General features: G+C 39.5%; 1 protein-coding gene across 1 annotated transcript in view; it reads right to left on the bottom strand.

Annotated features, from left to right (window-relative positions):
- Positions 1–20,242: 20,242 nt before the first annotated feature.
- LOC122810697 (death-inducer obliterator 1-like) overlaps positions 20,243–25,766 on the bottom strand; it is a 343,657-nt gene continuing 338,133 nt past the window's right edge. Inside the window, exon 5 of the mRNA XM_044082261.1 lies at positions 20,243–22,732. Within this exon, the coding sequence (XP_043938196.1) occupies positions 22,727–22,732 (6 nt within the window). The 3' untranslated portion in view covers positions 20,243–22,726. The remainder of the gene's footprint in view (positions 22,733–25,766) is intronic.

Raw genomic sequence — 25,766 nt, 5'->3', positions numbered from 1 at the left:
CAATACTTAACTAATCTCACTATATTTTCCTGACTGATCTAAAGAATTATTCTCTGGTTACTTACTAGAGCAAGGCAATATGAAGTAGGCGAGAAATCCTTCTTTGTCAGGTTATAAAAACAGAGTGTAAAGAGACTTCAATCTCATCTAGTTATAAATATTACTTTAATGATGAATTACAGAATGACATCACATACATCTGGTCATCCGACTTCTGGTTCCTATGCAAACCCCCCCCCCCCTTGGGTAGAAGCTGTCAGGATTGAGCACTTATGTGTCAATAATACACACACACACACACACACACACACACACACACACACACACACACACACACACACACACACACACACACACACACACAGTCTTGCTCAGATTTGCTGCAGCTCATGGAAGTGATAAAACAATTTCAACGTTGAAAATAAAAAACAAATAGACAGGTACAGGATACAGAACAGTATGATAAAAACTGTAATACGCAAGATAAAGTACCAAGCCTACAAGGCTAAAAGTAAAAACTCTTTAATACAAAATGTACAGAAGATAAAACAAGGTAAGTGCTTTCGCAATTGTTACATCGCTTCTTCAGACAAACTATGATAAAACCAAGCAACATTTAAACAGAATTAATCAACCAGTCAATTATCATAATAAGTTAAATAGCTCCAAACACTACATACTTAAGAACTAACAATAGTTAAATAAATTCCAACTAATAAAATAAAAAAAAAAACAGTGCTTTAAAGGATGTGCTTTCAGGAAAGGTTTTAATGTAGATACCCCATTCAAACCTGGAGGTTGTTCTGCATTAAATAACAGAATCCATTTCTGTTCAGCTGCTTCAATGCAATTTGATAAATCTCCACCCATCAAACCTGCATCTAGGACCTGAACTACAAAAAATGTAAAAATGTGTGCAGAATCATGATGCATAACATGTAAAGCTAATGCATTATTTTCTCTCTTATTTCTAATATCTCCATAATGCTCAAGGATTCTCTGTCTGCAAAATCTATTTGTTTTGCCTATGTAAAAAACATGGCATAACTGACAAAAGCAAAATGTACAATATTAATTGTTTTGCAATCTGCATAAAAGTCTATGTTAATTTAAAAACCTTTGTTGGGGTGTATATAAGCTGAACTAGTATAAATGTATTTACAAGCTGAACAATTCCTGCAGGGAAATGTTCCCATTCCACTAGATTCAAGTCCTTATCACTTTATAGCACTGACAACCTGACATCAGACTATAGGCAACTGCAGCCGATGCAAAACAACATTGACTCTGGTATTCGGGCCAGCCGAGGGCTAACACAGCAGGGATAACCCACAGATGATGACTGCAACAGTGAAACATGAAGAACATAATTTGCACTTTTGTAGTTGCAAACACAAGAACTCTCTTGAAAGTAAATGTCTTCACTTCTACAGATGTTGTTATTTAGTTCTGGCAGATAGCTACCCACTCTGCAAAACCATGTTACGTCAGGAGTCTTACAAAATAACAGAAATGGTCTAACCTCTTTGAGGTCTACTTCCCAACTGATTTATGTAGAACTTGAGTGTGTCATGTAGCATGCAAGTCAATATAGTCTGTTCATTAGCCTTGAAGGTAAATACCCATACATAACTTGTTTATTCCTGTATGTTATCTTATAGTTTATTAATTTCTGCCCAAACATGGGATAAACAGCTTAATAGAGGAGCTGATACCCAACAAGCTGCCACAACAATGCCCAGACAGGAGACAGTGACAAAGAAGTTATGTACTTACCATAATGTTCCATCTGTGTTGTCATTTTCATTCTTCCTCAACTGTTGGGTTCAGATCAGATCAGATCCTAGGATCCAGCTCGCCTGTTACTGCAGCTTGTGGCCACCAAAAAGCTCTCAAGTCCATCCCTTACCTATAATGCACAAACCCCTAACATACCTCATATCTTGTTTGCTGTTTTACATGAAGTAGAAAGAACTATAAAAATCCTAGTAAAATAAGCCATATCTGGGGTTCAACAAGAAAGATAGTGGTGTCCTTGTAATCTCTTGTTCTTCCAGAAATTCATTGTGAAAAAAGGTTGTGGGTTGGTGGGTGGGGAGTTGAGGAAGAATGAAAATTGCAACACAGGGTAAGTACATAACTTCTTTATCTGATGTCAATTTTCATTCTGTCCTCAACTGTTGGGACAGAGTCTACAGCTACCTAAATTCCCATGTGGACTAAGAAAGGACATTCCTGAGCACAGCTGAGCCAAAGGCCACTCTTCTCCTTGAGACCAGATCTAGTTTGTAATGAGTAATAAAGGTATGAGGATTTGCCCAAGTTGCAGCTGCACATATGCCATCCATGGAAGCTCTAGACAGGAATACCAAAGATGTTGCCATGGATCTAGCTGAATGAGCTCTTAGAGGTTTTAATAAGAATAAACCCAATTTATTGCAGATAAAAGATATGCAGTCCTTCAGCCATCTGGCTAGTTACCTTTGCAACTGATTTTCTCAATTTACAATTCGCTAAGGATACAAATAATTGATCTAATATCTTTTGTTCTATGTAGGTAAAAACATAATTGTCTGTGGACATCCAATAACAAATTAATGGACTGATTAATATTAGATTCTGACAGCACCTTAGGAAGGAAAGAAGCTTTGGTATGCAATGTAACTCTATCCTTATGAAAAATCAAGTAGGGAGGTTTAGAAGACAATGCCTGAAGTTCTGAAACTCTTCTAGAAGAGGTAATAGTCACTAAAAAGATAGCTTTCCAAGTCAGGTATTTAAAATCACATTTAGCTGCTGGTTCAAAGGGAGAATGCATTAAGGCCTGCAGCATCAAATTTAAATCCCATGGTGGAGTAGGATCTTTATATGGATGTCTCAGTAGGAGAGTTTCTCTCAATAAGGCTTTACAAAGTGTAGATGAAGCCAAGGAAGAATTCTCAAATCCGATATAAAAATTAGAGCTTGAAGCTAACTGAACTCTAATTGTTGAGGAGCTAGTTCCCTCATTAAAAACTGTTGCCATAAATTCAAGAACACTTTGTACAGGGGCTGAGAAGGGTCAATATGTCTCTGCTTTGCCAAAAAAATCAACCTTTTCCATTTACTCCTGTAAAGCTTTCTTGTAGAAGCCTTATTGGAAGATAAGAGTATGTGATGGACAGGGGAAGACAGCACTGGCTGTCTGTCTATTAAAGGAATTGGAGAAACCACTCTGTTAGCATGAGGTTTGAGATATCTGGATGAATCATGCTGGTTGGGTGTCACAGGAGGTCTGGAATCAGATCCAGAATCCAAGGTGAATTATGGAAGGGGAACCAAATCTGTTGAGGCCAGTAAGGTGCAATGAGGATGGCTTCAATGAGGCAGCTTTCTGTAAGAATTTGGGAATTAAGGGAGTTGGAGGACAGGTATAAAGCAGACCGGGGGCGGTCAGTCTTGGAGTAGAGCATCCTTGGTGATTCCCCTGGTGGAGGGATTAGGATAAAGAAACTTCTGCACTTGTTGTTTAGGGGAGATGCAAAATGATCACAGCAAGGCAAGCCCCATTGATGGAAAATCATATAAATCATATCTGTCACTTTCCTGTTGACATACCACTTGTGAGGTAGTAGAGTGGACCCGCTCAGTTTGTCTGCTGCCACGTTGGACTTCCCCAGAATATGCATTGCTATCAGAATCAAAATCTACTTTATCCACTGAAGCTGGCTATCTTGACTAAATAAAACCCCTGAGAAGCATGAACCTGACACCCTACAGCTTTTCTGTTGTAAAAGGTGAATTACAACTTAGTTTTTGTAAAGTTTTAAGGCTTAAAAGGTGTATGCACAATAACAATAAAGGGTCTCCACTCTCCATTATTCCAGTCAAATGCCACTAGATGGTGTCATAATACCTTGAATCAGCCTTGCAAACACACACACACACACACACACACACACACACACACACACACACACACACACACACACACACACACAACTTCCAGTCCCAAGCATTTACTGTTTAAATTAGTCATTTTTTGCTTTTACTTTCAGCATTGTCTCTATACTAATCACAACTCTCTCTATAAGTGCCCAACAACCCTGTTTGTGTGCTTACAGTGATAATTATTTAAAGTATTCCCATGCTACTTAGATTAATCTTTTGTTAGATACTGATATTTTAAGCTTATTATTCACTTTAAACTGATATTTTTTTCAGCTCTTCTCCCTGTGAGGGCTAGGCAGGCTCTGTTCACTATGCTCACTCTGCTCCCTGGCCATCCCCCATATCATTAACCTTATACGTAACCTCGCTCCTCCCACACCTCTCTTCCACCTATCCCATAACCCCCCTAATTATTCCCCCAGTCATACCATACCTCCTAACTACTCCACCTCCCCACCCATTCTAAATAGGGTCCTATAGTGCTCCATTCCCTAAACTATCGTTATCCTGCTCATATTCATTCTATCACATTGCACTCAAAACACCATCATGTCCATCATTACTATTACTATTATCTCACTTTTCTCACTTACACTCTCTCTCTCCTAACAATAATCACAACTTTCCAGACACCCAACATATCTCCTACATCCACCTATACAACCACCACACATAATCCACATTTATCAAGTTACTCGGACATCTACCCTAGCTTATTCACAGCTAACACCTCTGTACTACCCAAGGTAAAAATTCTACCTCTCCAAAGACACCCCCCTTATCACACCACCAGCAGCAGCAACTATACCATCTCTAGGAAAAAACTTATAAGTATAACCAACATAATTTGCCAAAGCATTTTATCCCAGTACGGTGATATACAACCCAACTGCCTAGCCCCAGCAAACCTAGAAAATCTCTCATGCATTAACCATAAATCTCCAAAGCCTTAGAAACAAGATACCTGAACTCCAGGCATGGATTTCACAAAACAACCCTGATATTATAGCAGCTAATGAAACCTGGTTGAAATCATATGTAAAACACACCAATTATCTCCTCCCAGGTTACTCATGCCTAAGAGCTGATCATCCCCACAAGAGAGAAGGGGGAGCAACAATACTCTTCTCTAGCAAATATACTTTAATTCCCTAATCAAAACCAACACCCAACTTCTCCCCAGCTAAAGTACTAATCTCTATATTAAAGCTTAGCAAGCATAAAAAACATTTGCATAATTGCTTTGTATATTCCTCCATGAAACAACATATCAATATTGAGAACATACTTGTCTGGACATCCCAAAATATAGATAATGAAACCAGGTCTATATTACGGCATTGAAACGCTGTAACAATGAACACTTCAATACCGACAAGTATTCAGTGAAATTCACTTCCGCGATTCGCTGAATGCTTGCTGGGCAAAGATGTAGTTGACCAACTACACAATGTTGCCCTTTTCTCCACTGTAGTGCAATTTCGGAGTTGGTATATTTAGTTAGGGGGGTGTGGGGGCAACAGCCCCTCACATCGGGGGGGGGCATGGGGGGCACAGCCCCTCACATGGGTGGGTTTGGTTTAGTTAGAATTAGTTCCATTGCATTGTAGGGCAAGTATTTATTTGCCTGACAAGTATTCAGTGAATCACGGAAGTGAATTTCACTGAATACTTGTCAGCATTCAGGTGTTTGATGTTACGGCATTTTGACACTGTAATATAGACCCAATGAAACCATTATTCTAGGTGATGTAAACATTGATTGGCTAGATACTGCCCAAAACAACCCCTCAAAAAACATAAACCTTTACAACTTTTCCCAACTAATTCAAGGCATCACCAGATTCCACAAAAATAACAATAGGGGCTCCACAATAGACTGGATATTAGTGTCTCACCCTAACAATATCACCACTAAAGGCATACTACCTAATACCATTAGTGACCACCACCCAGCATATATCCTATGCAAATCTACCCCAACCCCAGGCCAACATACAAATTAACCAGAAATTTGACTAAGTTCCAACCATCCATATTTAATGAAACTTTAGCTAAAGTAAATTGTGAACCCCTCAGATCCCTATCACTTAATGAGGCTGTTGAATTCTTTAGCTCAGCATTCCTAGACATCCTAAATAGGCAAGCACCCACAAACCAAAAATGAATGAAACAAAACTATGCAGGCTGGTTCTCAAAATCCACCAAAGAAGTCATGTCCACAAGGGATAAAATATGGAAATCATGGCAGAAAAACAAAGACCCCTCAACTCTACTACAATACAAGCAACTCCATAACCAGGCAAAACGTCTAATAACCAGAGATAAAAGCCCACTACCTCCACCTACAAAGCCAACATAAAGATAATGCCAAAAACTTCTGGTCCTCCATTAACCAATTATTACACCTGGGCTCTCAAAGCAACCCTTCCTCTGACCCACACAAAACCGCCGCCAAACTTGCCACACTCTTCAATCCCTACTTCATTGACATCATAGCTAACCTAACCACCACTTTTCCTATAGATAACACCACCACCACCACCACCAAGACAGCTGATAACCAAATCATCCCAGAAAACAATCCTACCCTCGACTCCAACCTACAGTTCTCCCCCATACCCACCGCCACAATGAAAAAACTTTTACTTAAGCTAAAACCCTGTACTCTGGCCCCTGACAATCCACCCCCACAGTTCCTACAGCTAGCTGCAAACTCTACAGCTTATCCCATCAGCATACTCATTAACAGATTGATTAAAGAATCCGTTGTCCCAGACATCTGATAAAAAGCATACATTCTCCCCTTACAAAAAGGTGGCACCAACACAAACACCACAAACTTTTGGCCCATAGCAATTCCCTCACCCCTATCTAAAATACCGGAAAAATGCATCCATGCCCAATTCCTCAACCACCTGCTTGAAAACCAAATTCTATCACCCACTCAGCATGGTTTCAGACCAGGACACAGCACCACTACTGCCCTCCTGTCCTCCCTTGATACAGTTAACTGGCCGCAGGATTCTGGCAAAATAATTGCTTCTCTTTTCCCTGACCTCTCCAAAGCTTTTGATACCATTTCCCACACCATCCTCCTCTCTAAAGTATCCATCCTCCACATTCCCCACCTACCCTACAATGGTTCAACAGCTATCTCTCCAATAGGCAGCAATCCACCAAATGGCAACAATCTTACTCTCCTTTCCTCAATACTTACACAGGGGTATCCCAAGGCTGCATACTTGGTCCTCTCTTATTTAGCATCTTTATTAACAACTTTCACTCCACTCTCCCATGGTGCTCAGTAATCCAGTATGCTGATGACTCTATAACAATACACACAGCCAATTCCAGCTCTGAACTCCAGCAAATCACCCAGAATACCCTCACCTCTACTGAATCTTAGATGCTTAACAACCATCTTGCCCTAAATCGTAAAAAAACTAAACTAGTACTTTTTACCCCTATGAAAAGCACTCCCCAAGATAAAAAAAACTTCAATTTACAAGCCCAAGACAATACCACTACAGAAGTTGTCCCATACACTAAACTATTAGGCATTATTATAGATGGAAACCTTAATTTTGACCTACACATAAATAGGTTCAAAACACACAAAAAACTTGGTATGTTCTACAGGCACCAATACATTCTTAGCCTCTCTACTAGACAAACCCTTGCAGCCACCTTTTTGTTACCCTCTCTCCTTTATGGTGCCCGTCTCCTTACTAATATCCAAAATTCTATAAAATCCAAACCTGATATGTGTAAAACAGAATAGCCAAATTTGCCACCAAGGCGAAATTCTCATCCCACCACTGTAACTCAATGAAACAATTAGACTGGCTGGAACTCCCCCACCATCTCTCATTCACCCAACTACAGCACACAGAATAATTTACAGACCCACAGACTGTTTTGCTCTCTCAACACTACTTGCCAAATACCAACCCAGCAGGCAACTAGAATCTGAAAATCATCTACTTCTAAAAGTAGAAAAGCCCATCTTACCTGCTGGTTAACTCCTCTACTCCTTCACCATCACCAAATTATGGACCTCACTTCCACCTTCTGTAAGAAACACAGGCAGCACCACCATCTTCAAACAAATACGGAAAAATCATTTCAACTCTTCCTGGCTATGTACCTGCTCTATAACCTAACCTCTTCTTTCTTCTTATAGGATAACTAAACTCCTATGCTTTTTGCTACTGCTGACTGATTTTGTTCTCCATAATTATTACTTTTTCATCACTTGTTGATATTGGTACAATAATGCCGATTATTATATTTTTGTTTATACCTCTCTGATTGAATTCATCTGGCAACCAGCTAAATTCCTGCTTTTATGTAACTATTCTGTATATATTACTGTAATCACTATGTGTAACACTGTATCTACTTCTGTACCAGTTAATGTTTATTTTTTTCTGTATCTATGTTCTTGTTGGAGCTTTTCTCCCCAGGCCTCCACTGAAAATGGCATCTTTTAGGCCCAGTGGATTTTCCCCCGGTAAAAAAATGCAATAAATAAATAAATAAATAATGCAGTTGGAAGAAATCGCCCATTACCAAACTCTGAGGGCTTTTCGACACAAGGGGCATGACCTGGTTTCCCCTTGTTTGTTGATGTACCAAACTAATGATATGTTGTCTGCCAGAATTGTCCCAAAAGGGAGAGAGTGCTGGAATGCTTGCAAAGCTAAGAGCATTGCTCTCATTTCCAGAGCACTGATATGCATACTGGCCTCTTCTGGGGACCAACTGCCTTGGACTGTCTTCCCCAAGAAGTGCTTTCTCCACCAAATCTTGGAAGCGTCTATGGTCACTATAGCCTTCGGCTGAGGGAGGATGAAAGGACGGCCTTGTAGAACTTGATCTGATCAAATCCACCACTAAAGGTATCTCTTGCATGCTGAATAATTCTTATTTTTGCTGACATGTGTTGCTAAAGAATTGACCACTGTGCTGGAACTAAAATTATGGCTGCTGACATCGAACCCAAGGCTTGCAGCATCAATCAAGCTGAAATTTTGGCACTATGAATTATTTTCCCGATCTGGAATCTGATGGTCTGCACTCTTCAAAGAGGAAGAGAAGCTGTCACTGGTGCCATGTTCAACACTGCTCCTATGAATTTCAATGTTTGAGTTGGTTGTAAATGAGACTTGTAATTTGTGGTTATTCCTAGATGAAAACAACTCCGAAGTACCTTATCTCTTGCTTTTATTAGTAGATGCTTGGTCGGGGTGGAAATGAGCCAGTTTTCTATGTATGGAAACAGAGTCCCTGCAGTTTCAAGTGAGCTGCTACCATTGCCATTCATTTGGTGAACACCCTGTGGGCTGTGGTGAGGCCAAAGGGCAGTGCTCTGAACTGATAATGACTGGCTCCCAGCCAGAAGTGTAAATACCTTCTAGATTGTCTGTTCAGTTTTATATGATAGGACACATCCTGAACATCTATTGAGCACATCCAGTTGTCCTTGCCCAAAATGGCAGAATGAACTGAGCCATGACCATCCAAAACTTTGTGTCGAACTGACTTGTTCAAGTCACTGAGATCCAAAATTGGTCTCCAGTTCTGTTTTCTTTGGCACTAAAAAGAATACTGAGCAAGTTCCAGACTCTGTCTGGTCTGGTGGAACCTTTTGAAGGACTTTTTTTTCTAGCTGTTTTAGTATTTCTAGTGCTGCTGCTTTCCTCTGACTGGGTGGAACATCAGGAAATGTGCATACAGATGGAGGTGGGATGGAAAAGGGAATCCTATAACCTCTGAAAATAATCCTCTGCAGCCAAGTATCTTTTATGTCTAGCTAGGCTCTCTGGTGCAGGGATAATCAACCCCAATTGCCTCCAGAGGGGACAATCGGACCTCCTTTCAGGATCACTGATAGGGCCTGTTAGAGAAAGAATCTCTGGATCTTTGGTTCTGTGGGCCTCCTCTGCACTGTGGCGTTGTTGTCCATTTGAATTCCCGCAGTGTCCCTGGAGGACCTATTTCAAAGTGGATCTTGGAAAGGACCCTGGGACTTTCTGAACCACATTTTTCGACCACCTCATTGATTCCTAGAAAAGGATCTTTGAGGGGGTTGAAAAACATACGCCCACTGGAGAGAGGGTCTTTCCATCTTTTTCACACCTGGAGAGAGTGTCCTTCACTTTTGGGCCAAACAATGAGCTACCATCAAAGGGTGCATTGACAAATGTGGACATGAAGGGGCTCTGCAAAATCACACAAGCACATCCAGGCATGCCTTCTCCAGAACCTGCTGCCTTTGAGGCACCTTCAGCTGCATGTGAAACATGCCTCACAGATGAATTTGAAATACATTTAAGTGTAGCCAACTGTGAGGCCACAGAAGGTTGAGCTGCAGCACTAGTGGTCGGTGAAAGGGATTTTGAAAGTTCCTTGATCAAGTCCCTCTGCAATCCCATAAAGTGTCTCAAGTAATTCAGTGACCTAAGGGCAAAGGTCACTGAAGCATACACACACTTCTCAAATCTGTTCAACACCCTAGACTCCTTGTTAAGGGATGGACATAGGAACTCTGATCAGCAAGTTTCTTCTCAATGACCACCGCTATGACCATTGCATCTAGAGGCATCCCTTTACTCTAGAATTCCCTACCAACAGGTAGAGCCAGAACCTGATCTGGCCTCTTGTGGATTGGCTCAACTGATTCAGGTTCCTTCCATGCCCACCTAGAGATCAAGTCAATGAGCTCATCCATAGCTGGAGTAACCCTGGAGGTAGACAGGCCAGCTCCAAAGGCTTCCAGAAATACCGATCCCTCTGGTAAAGGGTTATTGGAGGGCCAGCCACCTCTCTGTTTAAAGTACTCAAGGATGTCTTCGAATGAGATGTCTTCAGGTGGTGACCTTGGGGACCCTTCTTCATTGGAATCAGTATCCTTGGTGATCGACTCCTGAGGGGAGCTCAAGTGCCACCTCTTGCTCTTCCTCTTCCTAAGGACTTCCTCAGTGGGATGCTCTGGTAAAGTATTGGAAGAGATTGTAAAACCCTGCTGGATGGCCTGGAGACTTTGAGATGGCTGTCTCTGTGGTGTAGAATGATGTAGCTCAAAGCACAAAGACATCTGGGATAAAGATGGAAGATCCGAGGGGGTAGGATCCATCTGTCCTGGCACAGCAGAAAACAATTCTCTTCACTCCCTTAAAGGCAGATTGCTGCAGGAAGAAGGAAGACAATACAGTAGAGAAGCTAGGTTTCTGGCCCATTGGTTCATTCTGCCCCAAAAGCAACCAGCACGAGGCAGAGGTTGGAGCAGAGCTGTACAATACTGAGGCTCCAAGGGGTAGAGATGTCTTTGAAAACTTCAGCGTCAACTTCAGTGCCTTGGACTCAACAAAGACACTTCAGTTCTGAGAGTCATCCATTTCTGAAAACATTGGAGCTGGTGGACTCAGAGACAGCTTCAGATCCAAAGATAAAAATATCTTTGGATCCGAACCAGTTGGACTTAGAAGGCTTGAATCCAGGAGCTCCAAAATAATCTGTCAAATCAGAGAAGGAAATGCCACAGTCGGTGTGGTAGAGGGATGGGCTTCCTGATCAGAAGGGTTAGGAGCCAGGAGAACACCCATCTGTATCCTCGCAGAGAGGAATTTCATCATACTGTCCATGTCTTCTTTGGTCAAACTACTGGAAGAATAGGATTAGGCAAGGAAAAGTGACCTAGAGTGTCATCTTTCTAAGGCGGAAGGTACTCTTGAAGATACTGGATCCAAGGAAGGTGAGTACTTAGGCATGGGCAACATTCTTGGATCCAAAGAGGTAGGATCCATGGAGAGTTTATTCGGATCTGTCAGATGTCAGATTGCTGTGGACTTTGGATTTGACTTGTGCTTCTTTCTGGGTGGCTCTGAAGAAGACAGAGTTGAAGATATAGAAGTCTTTGGAGATATAGCACATAACAAGGAAAATAAGATTTAGTTGTGGGGGATTGAGCCCCAGAAATAGCTTCACAAAGGAAGAAGGAAGCAAGCCTTTCAATACTAATTTGTTCTTCCTGTCTGCAATTGCTTGCAGATTAAAATTCTTGCAAATGGAACAGTCACTTTGGAGGTAATCCGGGTCCCAACAGTAAACACATAAGGTGTGGCTGTCTGACAAGGGCAATTTGTGCCCACGCTTCTGACATTTTTTGAAACCCAAAGGTCCTGTATCAAACATATTGCAAGAAAAATAGAAAACTACCAAGAAACAGTAATGAAAGTCTTTATATATATATATATATATATATATATATATATATATGTGTACATACATATAAAGAGAAGAAAATAAAATAAGATAAATGTATAGAAAAAGGGACTTCAAGACATACCAACCATGGTATGTAAAAGATACAGAAAATGTAATAGCAAGGGAGAAAGACTAATAATACATTAACACAAAGAAATGAAGTAGAAATGCTTATTGGATTTGAAGTAATAACTTGAGAGCTCAGGCCGACCACGTCTATTCACAAAAGCAGCAAATGAGATCTGAGGAATGTTATGGGTTGGTACATAATGGGTAAGGCAGGGGCTTGAGAATTTTTTGGTGGCCACGGGCTATAATAATGGCCGAGTTAGACCTGAAGAGGAGGATCAGATCCGAAACCAACAATTCAGGACAGAATGAAAATTGACAACATCAGATCTTACCATTTCCTGACCCATAAAAGATGAGAATTTTCTAGTGCATTAGAGAAGCAATTGAACTGCATTCAGATATAACCTCAATATGCATTTAAAGTGCAGGGCTTTATGTGAATGCACTACAAGAACCACAAAGACTATACATGCTCATTCACATTAATGAAAATTTTGTGTGTGTGTGAAGACTTTTATTGTATGTGAATTTATCCATCCATCCACAACCCCTTTTTTCCCCTCAGATTTGAATATGGATTTGGACTGTCACTTCAACAGTGGCAATCATCTTGAACCGATGTTCACACCTCTGGGTGGCTAGTTCTGTGTGGTTTTTCTTCCATATCACATGAACACATGCAGACTCACATCTATTAAGAGTGTCTAATCCTCCTACTGCATGTCTTTGGAATGTGGGAGGAAACTAGAATGTGAATGCACAGTTTGTAAAGTACTATACTACCTGTGGCTTGGAGCATAAATGAAAGGCTCCCTCTTGGATTAGTTCACTTATATGGATAACAAATTACATTAAATTACAAAATAAAAGGCTGAGCAATGCTCAGATTTCACCAAGATGAAGCTGGGTACATATTTGCAGACTAGCCCTTCAAAGATTGGCTGTAGAACAACTTGTATGCTTTTCATCATGTCACTTTTGGGAAGAGAGAGAAGCCGCTGTGTTGCAGCGGTAGCATTGTTGCCTCACAGCAAGAGGTTCTCCCGTTCGATTCTCAGCTGGAGCCTTCTGTGTGGAGTCTGCATGTCCTCCCCACGGTTGAGTGGTGTTCAAAAGACATGTGTAGAATGAGCGTGCCTTCGTTGAAGGTTGGGCGTCGAGCTGGCACCTCGGCACCCATAAAAAATCTACTGCCAATCATTAGCGGACCGGAGTTCTGCTGTGGCGACCCCTAACTGGGAAAAGCCGGAACAACTTTTGGGAAGAGAGAAGGACAGGTGAGACAGTTGAGAACACTACGAGTTAAGGACATAGCACATAACCAGGAAAAGAAGAATGAAAATGGCTGGGGGCCCTGTTTTGTACCTGATAAAAAATGAAGACTAAGGCATACATCAATGCATATGAACACAGACAGTAATTACATAATGCTTATACTTTTAATAAGAACCTTTATAGTTAGGATGATATTTTCATATCCTGTGAAAAGGGGATAACAATTTACATCCCAAAAATTCACACCATTAACTTGGAGTTAGGTTTCAAAAATCACATTTTGTTACATTTGCAAGAATAACAATGCCCAAAGAATTATTAAAGACCACCAGTTTTAAGAAAAGTTACACCTTTAATATACTTTTCTTTAAATGAATAAAACATGACTTTCATTTAAGTTGAGAACACAGCATTATAAATAATTACACTATCAAGCAGATAGCCAGATTCTTTCTTTCTTATACCCTCTGGACCACAACTGTGCACAGTATCTATTATGTAACACATTTTTTAATTCAAGTGAAATACCGACATGGCAATTTATTTTTGTACAGGCCTTTTTCCTGCAAATATTACCAAATTTCAGTTAAGTTAAAACAATGGCTCTGTTTCAGGAACCAATACTCCCATCACATAAGAACTGATATACTTTATCGCTGCCCCCACCCTCAGTGTTTCTCTGATTAAAAAAAAAAAAAAAAAAAAAAAAACACACACTCACTTTACCATATAACTCACTTCCTAAGTACAAAGATGCAACCAAAAACTACCAAGAACAGGAAGCGAAATAGAAACTGGCATGGCTCCTTAATATACCAAATCCATGACCCCTTCTGCACAAATTGATACACAATAAAGCTGCAAATAACTCAGAATTTTCTACAAACATGCAGCTGGAATGGAAAGTGAGTAAGGTTGACAGTCATTGAAATCAAAATTCACACCTTACACATTTTACAGTTTAAAGTGAAGGTCATTTTATGTACATACACAAAAGAAAAAGATTAAAGATGTTTTGCACACAAAAATAAAAAAAATCGATACAGATCAGCTGCACAATTGTCTGTTGCTGTCTAATATGAAACTGCTTCCTAAAGCTATGCAGCCACCACATATATGCAATTCTTATAATATGAGCAATCGAAAATGCAAATTACTAGTCAAGCAATTCTGCCAAAGCCCCACCATGTAAATGCCAATAATACATTTTTCCTCCTTCAGTAAAATACAATCATTTAAAGATCAGATAGAGCAATTCTAAAGTATTTCTTTTTGCATGCAGATTTGATTTTCTACACACTTTCATGTTTTTTCTGTGACAATGCACTTCCTCTCTATATACTACTGGGTGGCAAATGTGTAGCATTTAGCAAAATTAGAACAGGTTAAGTAATATATTCATTTAGAGAGGCAAATCACCCACAGTGCAAAGTACAAAGCCTCTCCCTTCCTGGCCATATTTACCTATAACAGTATCAAAGCATTCCCTGTCCAAAATAAAGTCTAAAAGTAATGTCCACAACTTTCACTGGCCCCTTTCTATGGATGTTGGATGTGGATATTTTATACCAATACTTATTTTACATTTTAACCTCAACAGCCACTAAAAACACTTAATCCTCCATGGGAATGTCTTTCACACAGCTACAGAAAACTGATGTTGTAAGGTGCAGCTAGAACATAACCTGCCATCAACAAAATAACAAGATGAAGAAAAACTATATATCTATCTTTCTGTTAATGTATTATACAATATGTTCCAGACCATCTCCTGACAGCTGAAGGTCCATCATAACCTGTAATACCCATGACCCCTCTCAAAAATGGTGAGTAATACTTCCTTGAAAGGGAACTTCCATGTAAACCAGGAAGAAATGAAGAGATGATTTGCGCGTGTGCGCACACACAGACACACACAAACACACATACACTCTTTCTCCCTCTTGAGACAGGCATTTGTAGACTGCATTAATATACCATTTATAATTTAGAAATTAATGCCATAAAATAAATTTAGACTCTAAAACCCCATTTATAGACTACAAATATGGGAAAATACTGGGGTTGCGTGCCTTGTCTTTGTTAAATCAGATGTGCCATTTTTGATAAGCTGTCAATCTATGCACCAGCCTTGACAAGTACATCAGTGTTTCACTACTGTGCACTCCCCCCCCCAAGGCACCGTACAGCAATGCAGTGCATGTTAGCCTTCCTCATGCATGGCAGTATCTGCAACTCACACTTAACCATGCTTGTCAAGGCAGCAAGACTGGTGTGCCAAAGCTGAAAGTCCTGAAAGTATGCAACCACCAGTTTGTTATCAGTTAAGTGAAACAAGGCCTAACATTTTTTGCAACTGCTGTGGTGAATATAGTTAAACTGTGGCTGCTTGTTACAGTGGAAACATTTTGCTACATTTCTGTATAAGAAGAGAAAATAGGAGCTATTATTAGTTTGGTAATTAAAAGGAATCAAAATAAAGAAAAACAGATGCACCATACCCTACAACCTTTATCACTGACAACTTTAAAACTTTTTAATATTTTTGTTTTTATAAGAAATTCTGATAGTTCAAAGTATTTGCTTTTCGTACTGTCAATAACATGTTTGGGATAATCTTGTACATGATGGCATTTCGTGTATTTTATAATTTTTAATTTCAAGTGGAAAATATGTAAATACCATGACATTGCTATTCCACCCTACCACGGAGGGCCACAACAATCGCATTTAATGTAACTAGTACACCGCTAAAGCTACCATACGAAGTAAACAATCACCTGATGCCTAAAGAAAGGGCGACAGCCCTTCACTGCATCTTAGTTCTGGATGTTCTGGGCTCGGGCGTACAAAACTTATTTTTTTCCAGGATTAATGACCAACAACTTAGTCACGTGACCTGCACTGCACATGTGGACTTTAAAGTACAGATGCACAGCAACCTGTAAAGGGAGAGGGGATAACATGATTACATTGTATTAGGACACCACGCCTACAGGGGTATGTGCGATACTTCAGCTGAAAGTCAAAGACCCAGTTCAAAAGTAATATTCTCTAGCTGGTACTTGTGATTTCTGACTCAGCCATAGTTCCCTGACCTTTGACTATGTACCTTGTCACACAATGTTTCAAATTCCCTCTCTCTCTATTACTCACTCAATATAGTAGTATCGTTAAGGCAAGATAATCTATGATGTGCCTCTTCTCCCTTTCTAGGTACAAGTGGGTATTAAATACAGGATCTAGCATCACTAAGTAATAACACCTTCTTTTAGTCAGAGCTCAGGCAGCTGTACTGTAAAACCTATGCTGTTCCAGTGTTTTCAAAGGGGGGGGGGCAAATTTGAAAATAAAACAAGAAGAAATAATAGATAAAACATGACAGGAAATATTGTCTTATCTGCAGGGGTTGCATAGTTGTTAAATGGCTAAAGATTCTGTTTCACAGTTTTAGGGTTCAGTCCTGGTTACTATTTATGTGGAGTTGGCATTCTTTCCAATTATCCACATTTCTAGTCACTTCTATTTCTTAATATCTTTTAAGCATACTAGCTGACAGGTGATTTTAAGTCTATCTAGCTCTCTACCTATTTTGTATTTACACTTGCAAGAGTCATGGCTGATCACAACTGATCAGTTCATTTACTCTGTTAAACAGAGTTAAATGAAGTTGTTAATCAGTTCAGGTCACACTACAGGACCATTTTCTTTAGAGGAAGAATGTCAGAACCATGTAATTGGCAGAGACTACGGTGAATTTCTAGTCACTGGAAAAATCATGTGATTTCAGTGTTGGGGATGGGGTGCTGTGTTGACAAAATGGCAGTTATATTCTTATTGTACATATTCTAAGAGTTAAGCAGATCCACAACCTGGAAGCTGGCTCTTTAAGCCCAAAATGAAAAGTTGATGAAATGCTGATATTCCTTCTTCCGCAAGGCAGAAAATGAAAGGCTGCAACTTATATAAAACTTTCTTGCTTTAATAACAAACAAAAATCTCCTCAAGCGCTTTCACTCAGCCTGGTGCTGAGCTTTTTCAAGATACAATAAAATCAAGCTGGTTGTTCTTTATATACAGAGTCAAAACTTGACCAATAATTCAATTAGTAAAAGAGAAGGTCTAATTAACCCTTCAAATTACTTGCTGGTACAAAACCTGCTGAATAAACAGCACATTTAAACATTTTTAATATACTAGTATGTGTATAGTATTGGCTTTTGAATATTGTTTTAACATTGCATAGTTTTAATATTGTATATTTTTAACACTGTATATTTTTATGGCAATCTGTGTGTACACCAACAATTGATTATTAAGTTTATGCATATACTTTGTTGGACATTGCAGTGAGTTGTGCTCAGTAATGGTTTGCCTGCAAGCAGGTTTTGTACCAGCAAGTAATTTGAAGGGTTAATTAGACCTTCTCTTTTACTAATTGCATCATTGGTCAAGTTTTGACTATGTATATAAAGAACAACCAGCTTGATTTTATTGTATCTTGAAAAAGCTCAGCACCAGGTTGAGCGAAAGTGCTTGAGGAGATTTTTGTTTGTTATTAAAGCAAGAAAGTTTTATGTAAGTTGCAGCCTTTCATTTTCTGCCTTGAGGAAGAAGGAATATCAGCATTTCATCAACTTTTCATTTTGGGCTTCCAGAGCCAGCTTCCAGGTTGTGGATCTGCTTTGCTTTATTGGTGCTTTTCACTTGTTCTTGGTTTTCTGTTTATATTCTAAGAGTTCTAATAATCGTTGGCCTCATTCCTATCACTGTACAAATGTTAACAAATGTTAACCTGGCTTAATGCAGTTTCTTTGCATCCTCACTAAAAAATATCAAACTACACTAGAGTCAAGGGTGAGATAATACACAAAAGGCTGAAATGCATTTTCACTGATGCAGACTTTTGCAAAAAGAAATACCCCCTACCTTAAAAATTCAGTGACTTCAACGTTGTTACTAATTAGCTGGGTGCAGTTCCCCCACAAACACTGTTGGGGAAACTTTGCTGTTTTCCCTGTAAAACAGTTCCTTTTAAAACTTGTCAAATGCAGTTTTGTAAAAGGCTGAACAGGAATCAAGTTCATAAGTTTATTATTTACAGTATATACAGAGCAACTGAATAATGGGTGGAACACTTTTTGCCAACTTCAGAGAACTTGTACACAATGTCGTTTGTATAACTATATGTAGTTTCTTCACAGTACTGTTTCAATATGCAGATCTGCTCCAACAGGTTGGCAATTAAGGCAAGGGCACAGGGTAACATCTGACACCCTCTTCGTCCTCTTCATATCAGGACCAGAACTGCCAGCAAAGCATTAAGCAGATGTCATTCTGCATGAACACTTGCCCCTTGTAAATCTACTTCAGACCAAGATATTTATTCAAAAAATCAGACTTAACTGAAGTGATTAATGCAGTTCACGTCCAGTAAAAAAATACACTCTGAACACATGTAAGTTTACTGTGTGGTGTAATTAAATTTATTCTGTCTTACATTAATACCCATGTTCACAAGTAAAATGGCTAGACTATAATGTGACAAATAACAGTACAATAATAGGAAAATTATAAGTACAAATTGTTAAAAGGCACTTCTTCAATAGGTAACATCAGTTCTGCAAACAACAGTAGGTCAGACAATCAACTTTTAAAATGAAATAATTCAAAGAATAAAATATTTAAAACTGAGGAAAAGCTGTTGACGCTTACCTACTTTGCTGTTGCCAAAATAAAAAGTCTATTGCAGACTTAGCATTAAACACTACTTGTAGTTTATTTGAGCAAAAATAACCATTACTAAAAAAGAATTAATTAAAAAGAAATAGCTGAAATCACTCACATCTAACTGCAGCGTAATGAATGAATGAAAAAACAAAAATCTGCCCACTGCAACATATGGTGGTACATCATACAAATGTTTGCTAAATAACAGAATAATATCAAGAATAAGTGCTAAACAGAACATGCCCTTTCTCTTAGATGGTATGACCTTGGTGTTAATATAAAAAGTAGTGAAGCTGTTGGATTAGGGATTGGTGCAAGGGGGCTTGCCTCCCAACAAATCTAGAAACAGGTTTCCCAACATAGTTTCAATGTTTCACTTTTATAACTATTTTGGAACTTCCTAATCCCACACATTGTGATACAGGAAACTTTATCTTCAATATTTGTTCTATACTGTGCATTTTTATGGGAAGAAAAGGAATAGGGACACTATAATCAGATGTACAATTATGCTACTATATGTATCACAGTACAAGAGATGCTTCGGGGGATAAAATAAAAAATTAACAGATAAATGAAAAATATTCAAATTGTAAGGAAAATGACATCTTCAGCTGTTGTAGAATAATTTGGCTATTACATATGGAGCAATAGACTTCATATCAGATGTTTACTGCTTTAAAATGGCTAACATTTTCAATGCACTGTTTAACAGTACATAAACATTAACATTTTCTATACAGCACTGTGCCAAATTCTTGCTTAGTCATCATTCCTCAGTTTTCATTGTAGTATTTGCAAGTTCAGTTTTCAAAATATCTTGATCAAAAATACACCTCAGTTAGTCATCATCTTCTTAACTTCACAGCACATAAAAACTGCATTCCAGATCACCGATATCAGGGGAATTATTCACACTTGAACTGGTTATGTTAATGTGTCTAATGGCCTCCAATGTTATGCATCTACACTAGGTGCAGAGTATGACAGTCTGCCATAAGCAACTGCTGTAGCTGATAAAGAAAATCAGTTGGGGTTCATCACTAAAGCCAACCAGTCATCATCACCAGAGGCAAATGTCCAAAAACAAACACTAACTGAAGAAATAAACAATACATCTGTAGAAACGTACAGTAAATGAAATGGGAGAAATACGTATGTGTACACATGAAACTCATTTCACGAGGACATAAAAAAATAAGAAAGAGACAAACCCCTTCTTGCACACCGTTTCTTTAAATATACTGTCATCGCATAACAGTAAGAATAAGGAAAAACCTCCATTTCTCCAATGTTTTGCAGCTACACACTACCACGTACACATGGTTCAACAAAATGAGAAGTGATTGGACAAGACTTATTTAAGTCTGACAATTGCTGCCTTAACAAAACGCATTCAACCAACAGTAGGAGACACACTGGTATAAATATATATGTATGTGATTGTATGTATTGGTTATAACTAATAAATTAACTACATTTGTGATTATTTAGATATGCATGGCCTTCAGTGGTCAAGTGATCCCTTTACTATGCGAGCTTAGGAAGGCTTACAGTATTTTTCATGACCAAAGAATAGTCAGGTCCAGTTTTAGTCTGACATAACTACAATGATTTATTAAAAACTGACCAAGCATCTACATGGTGGCAATGCCTCAAGAACAAAAGAAGAAGAAAAAAACAAACAAATGTTAAACTGCTGCATGGTAATTACATTATAATGGCTGCCTAGTGCAATATATTTTGTTCACTTCTGAGTAACTGTATTAGTTGGTCAGCTGCAACATTACTGCATTGTTGTGACCAGGCAGCAGGTAATGCACTCTCAGTAAAAATCACAAATACACTGAACACATAAATGTTTGGCTAATTCAGGAAACAGAGCCAGTGTGACATCATTTCTCATGATCTCTAAAATAATACCAAAGTTCAGGCTAACTGTGAATCATTACAACCACTGTGGCAAAAACGGAGAGCAGGTTGTAAACTTACAAAACACTTAATGCTTTGCATGTTACACGATACTGTAACAAGGAGAACTAGTGCTCCACTCCTTAGCTCAATATCATTAACTGGAGTGAAAGAACATGTTCTTTGTTAAGCAAGTGGACATATCACAGGCCATCAGAATATTTGAAAAAAAGACTACAGAGTAACAGCTTTTTATTCTTATATTTTATATAATTTAGTTTCCTTAAGCTCTGATCTTTTTTTTTTTTTTTTTTTTTTGTTTTCATGTGGCAAAAGCAAAAGTACACACAGTAAATCACAGTTTTCTTATATGTAAGTATACTAGTCAGTGAAACTACAATGGCCATTAAAATCCCATTTACTAGTACCAAAGAATACAAGAACAGACTATAACAAGAAAAGATAGCAAACTTCACCAAATTCACAAAAGAAAGAGAAGGAAACAGTGTACTGAATAAAATCCTAACTTCTGTGAAATATTGAAGCAACATGCTATTTGAAATCAGAATGCCGAACAGGTAACATATTACCCATCTCTGCACCTATCACTAACATCAGTAAAGACTGTACCCATCATAATTACCCTCACTTTGAGGTCACATACCTTTGCATATTAGGGAAATACTTAAATTCATATGAAAACAAGTAATGCATGCATCTCCAAAGTCATGCAACCTTGACACTGAGAACAACTTAGAAACAGTAGTGTGTGGGCAGGGCATAACCCCCACCTCCACATGTCAAGAGACACCTTGACACTAAGACTGCAATCTGTTAAAAGTTTGAGCCCAAGCTAGAATTAGGATTTAATGCTGTTGGCTTTTTTTTGGATCAGGCATATAATTTTAATTAAATCTAAATTCTTGACAATATGTTATATAGTCCATTGTACTGAACCCTTTGATTTTACATTACCCTCAAATGAATTATGCAGGAACTGATCAAATGAAGTGTTTGTTTAGAGCAAAGTACACATAAGAAAATATAAAGAAAATCTCAGATATCTGACATCACTGAACATATTAATTTGTAAAATGTTATCAAAAGGTGGATATAAACTTTGGTACACTGGAAACACTCTTGGTTAGGCCCATGCCTGCTGAACTTTCACAGTCACACGATGATGTACTTCAGGGATACCCAACATCTTCACAGCTGGTTAGAACTTCCTTCTGTACAATGTTCAGAAAGTGCAAATTATTCATCTCACACAAAGCCAGCCATTCTGCAGTGGCATTGGTCATGCTGCAAGTGGTACTGCAGGGTGTGAAGTCAAAGCAGAGAGACAGAAAGCTAAAATGTTTTAACAACCTTCATGTTGTAAGTTTCAACAAAATAAACTCTTGAACCTCTAAAGTCTGGTGCAAGTCCTGTTATTTTTATAATCTTGACTTTTAAAGTTGTGTCACCGATTCCCAGTACTTCATCCATGTTGCTGGTAACAGGCCTCATTTTTTTTCAACAGCAGACTTTACGCTCACACCTGTAACAAAGGATAATCATTAATTTCTTAAGCTGTTTATTTCACCCTTTGTTTAAATCTCCCCCCTCTTTATTTAAATGATTAAAGCATTACAATCCAAACAGGATGTGATAAAGGACAATATGAACAGCAGCATTTGGACATAAACAGTACTGCATATTTAACCACAACCAAAGATGGTACTCTGGAAACTGGCACCATTTACAGCACCAGTGATTTGATCAAACTGGCAAGTTAGAGCAAGGAGAGCTCAGCATCCTACAGGGCACACCTACTAGAAGAGACTGGTTGAGGTTTCCAATTGCAGAGAGTCAAGTGACCCTGATGCAGCATGTTGCATGGGAAGTGGTCATCTGGGCTTGAGATCTTTTAACTTTTTCAGTGGTCTGTTCCCAGAGGAGGTGGCTACCCACAGTGCTCTGTTCCCAGAGGAGGTGGCTACTCACAGTGCTCTCTTCACAGAGCCGGTTGCTACCTGCAGTGCTCTCTTCACAGAGGCGGTGGCTACACACACTGCTCCATTCACAGAGGAGGTAGCTACCCATACTGCTCTCTTCACAGAGGCAGTGGCTACACACACTGCTAGGCAGAGGCTACACACACTGCTCTCTTCACGCAGGAGGTGGCTACACAAACTGCTCTGTTCACAGAGGCAGTGGCTACACAGACTGTTCTGTTCACACAGGCAGTAGCTATACATACTGCTCTGTTCACAGAGGAGGCAGCCAAACACACTGCTCTGCTTACACAGAAGGCTACTATATTTAGTATTCTGTTCACTACATCAGAGAAAACAATATAAAAACAATGTCAAACAAGGTGTCCAATGCAAATATCCATGGCACAAATTCACACAATGGTCACAGTTCAGCAGGGGAGAGGGTACATATGAGGAGGAATCAGCAGTGATGATCACACCTGCAAAAATGATATACCTTAGGGCACTGTATACACAACCTGAGCATGGATTCTAAGCACAATGGAGGTGGGGGAAGATATGATAAACTTCAGCAAGGAAACTAAAGGATTGGATAAAGGTTCCCCAGACAAACCTGCTGATGTCTGGACTGACTGCTGGAAGTTGCACTGTTACTGAAACATGAACAAAAAACTGGCAGAGATGTGATGACTTCCTTACTGGACTTCTGCTATAAAGTACAGAATTCTAAAGTAAGTTTATTCCAGAGTTTGCCTACCAGACTACAAGATGGCAACACTGGAAGAAATACCAAGCATGGCTAAGAGTAACAAGTTTCTTGTGCCAACTGTATCTTCAACCTACAAGGAAAGTAGGGTTGTGCACACTTACCATAAACTATATTCACTGTTGCAGTCCTAACTGATGGGATTTCTGGCCGTGAAAGCCCTTGTCTGGCCTGACTACCAGATAATGTCCTCCTCTTCCTCCTGGAGCTGGGAGATGCCCTGACCAGCATCAAGACATTCAGGTATAAAAGGAGTCAGCTGATGCCATAACCTCAGTAATTTCATTCCCCAACAGTAAAGACTGCCTACCTGGTCCCCAAGGTTAAGGCCTCAGCCCAGGAAACCCCGGAATGTAGGCTTGAGCCTAATCCCAACAGAGGTGGGGGGGAGCAACCTGCATCTATTGAGGAAAATGTCAACTCCAGCCTTTGGGAAGAGGGGAGGGAAAGAATACCAGAACAGTGAATACATTTGAACATCTACATTTGCAGTAAGTGTACACAACTGTACTATGTTCTTCATGTTTCACTGATGCAGTCCTAACTGATGGGATGATTATCAAAGCTGATAAAAGGGTGGATGAAAGTTTTATGAAGAGGAAAGGATGACCTGCAAGACTGCAGTGGCAAACGTATGTCTGGACTTGGAGAAGATTGGAAGGTGATAATATTTTGTGAAGATATGCACAGTGCTTCTAAAATGTCCTTAGTGGCCACCCCTTTAAGAAAAACAGTAGCTGTAGCTGTAGCTTGGGTTGAGTGTGACTTCAGATTCTGGTGACTTTCCATAGTGGTTGTAGAAAAACAAAGTACAAAGATTGAGGGGAGACCAGTTTCTAACAAAACACAGTTAAAGGCAAAGATATGGTCAGACTTTGCCACTTACTGTTCTGTCCAAACAGTAATGCAGTTGTCTATGCACATCCAGTGAATAGAGGAATCTTTCCCTCTTATTCTGAGGGTTAGGAAACAATACAGGTAGGTGTATGGTCTGTTTCAAAGAAAACTCTCTAACCACTTTAGCCATAAAGGAGGGATTGGTCCTTAGAGAAAGACTGCCAGGGTGGAACATGATGAAAGGTTCCACACACATAAGTACCTTACATATCTGAACAGCAGGCCCTCAAAGCCCTGTCCAAGGCAAAAAATGCAGCCTTTATGGGACCAGATGACATCTCAAGCTGTCTTCTAAACAGGTTAAAACATGAACTAGCATCACCACTAAGTACCCTTTTCAATCATAGCCTAACCACTGGTTTGTTCCTGCAGAATGGAAAACAGTGACAGTTATTCTCCTCCACAAAGGTGGCCTAGCAATAGACCCATAAGCCTAACCAGCCTCATCTGTAAGGCCATGGAACGTATCATTATGGACCTCATAAGTAAAGACATAGGTGACCTCCACACCTTCGATCCTACCCAATTCAGCTTTGTGAAGGGCAGCTCCTGCCTGTTAAACCTGGTGGATTTCTTTCAAAGTTTGACCAAGGCCAATGATGAGGGCAAATCTGTGTACACAGCAGACCTCTACTTGGCAAAGGCCTTTGACACAATCCCACTTTCAGGCACTACTGATAAACTTAGCAAACTGAATGTAAACCCCTTCATTGTAAGATGGGTTGCCAACTGACTTAAAAACTGGACGCACATTATCAAAGTGGGTGATTGCACATCAACCACCAGACCTGTAGCCAGTGGGATGCCACAGGGGTCAGTGCTGGGCCCCCTACTGTTTGATATATACTTCTCAGAAGTTCAGGTCAAAACTAAAGGGTTGTGGCTGACTAAGTCTGCAGATAACTGCAAACTAGTGCAATCACTGAATCCCT

The sequence above is a fragment of the Protopterus annectens genome, chromosome 9.part0 (genome assembly GCF_019279795.1).
Source record: "Protopterus annectens isolate FY-2018-M chromosome 9.part0, PAN1.0, whole genome shotgun sequence".
Lineage (NCBI taxonomy): Eukaryota > Metazoa > Chordata > Ceratodontiformes > Protopteridae > Protopterus > Protopterus annectens.
The sequence above is the reverse complement of the archived record's forward strand: the minus strand, read 5'-3'. Positions and strand labels throughout refer to the sequence as shown.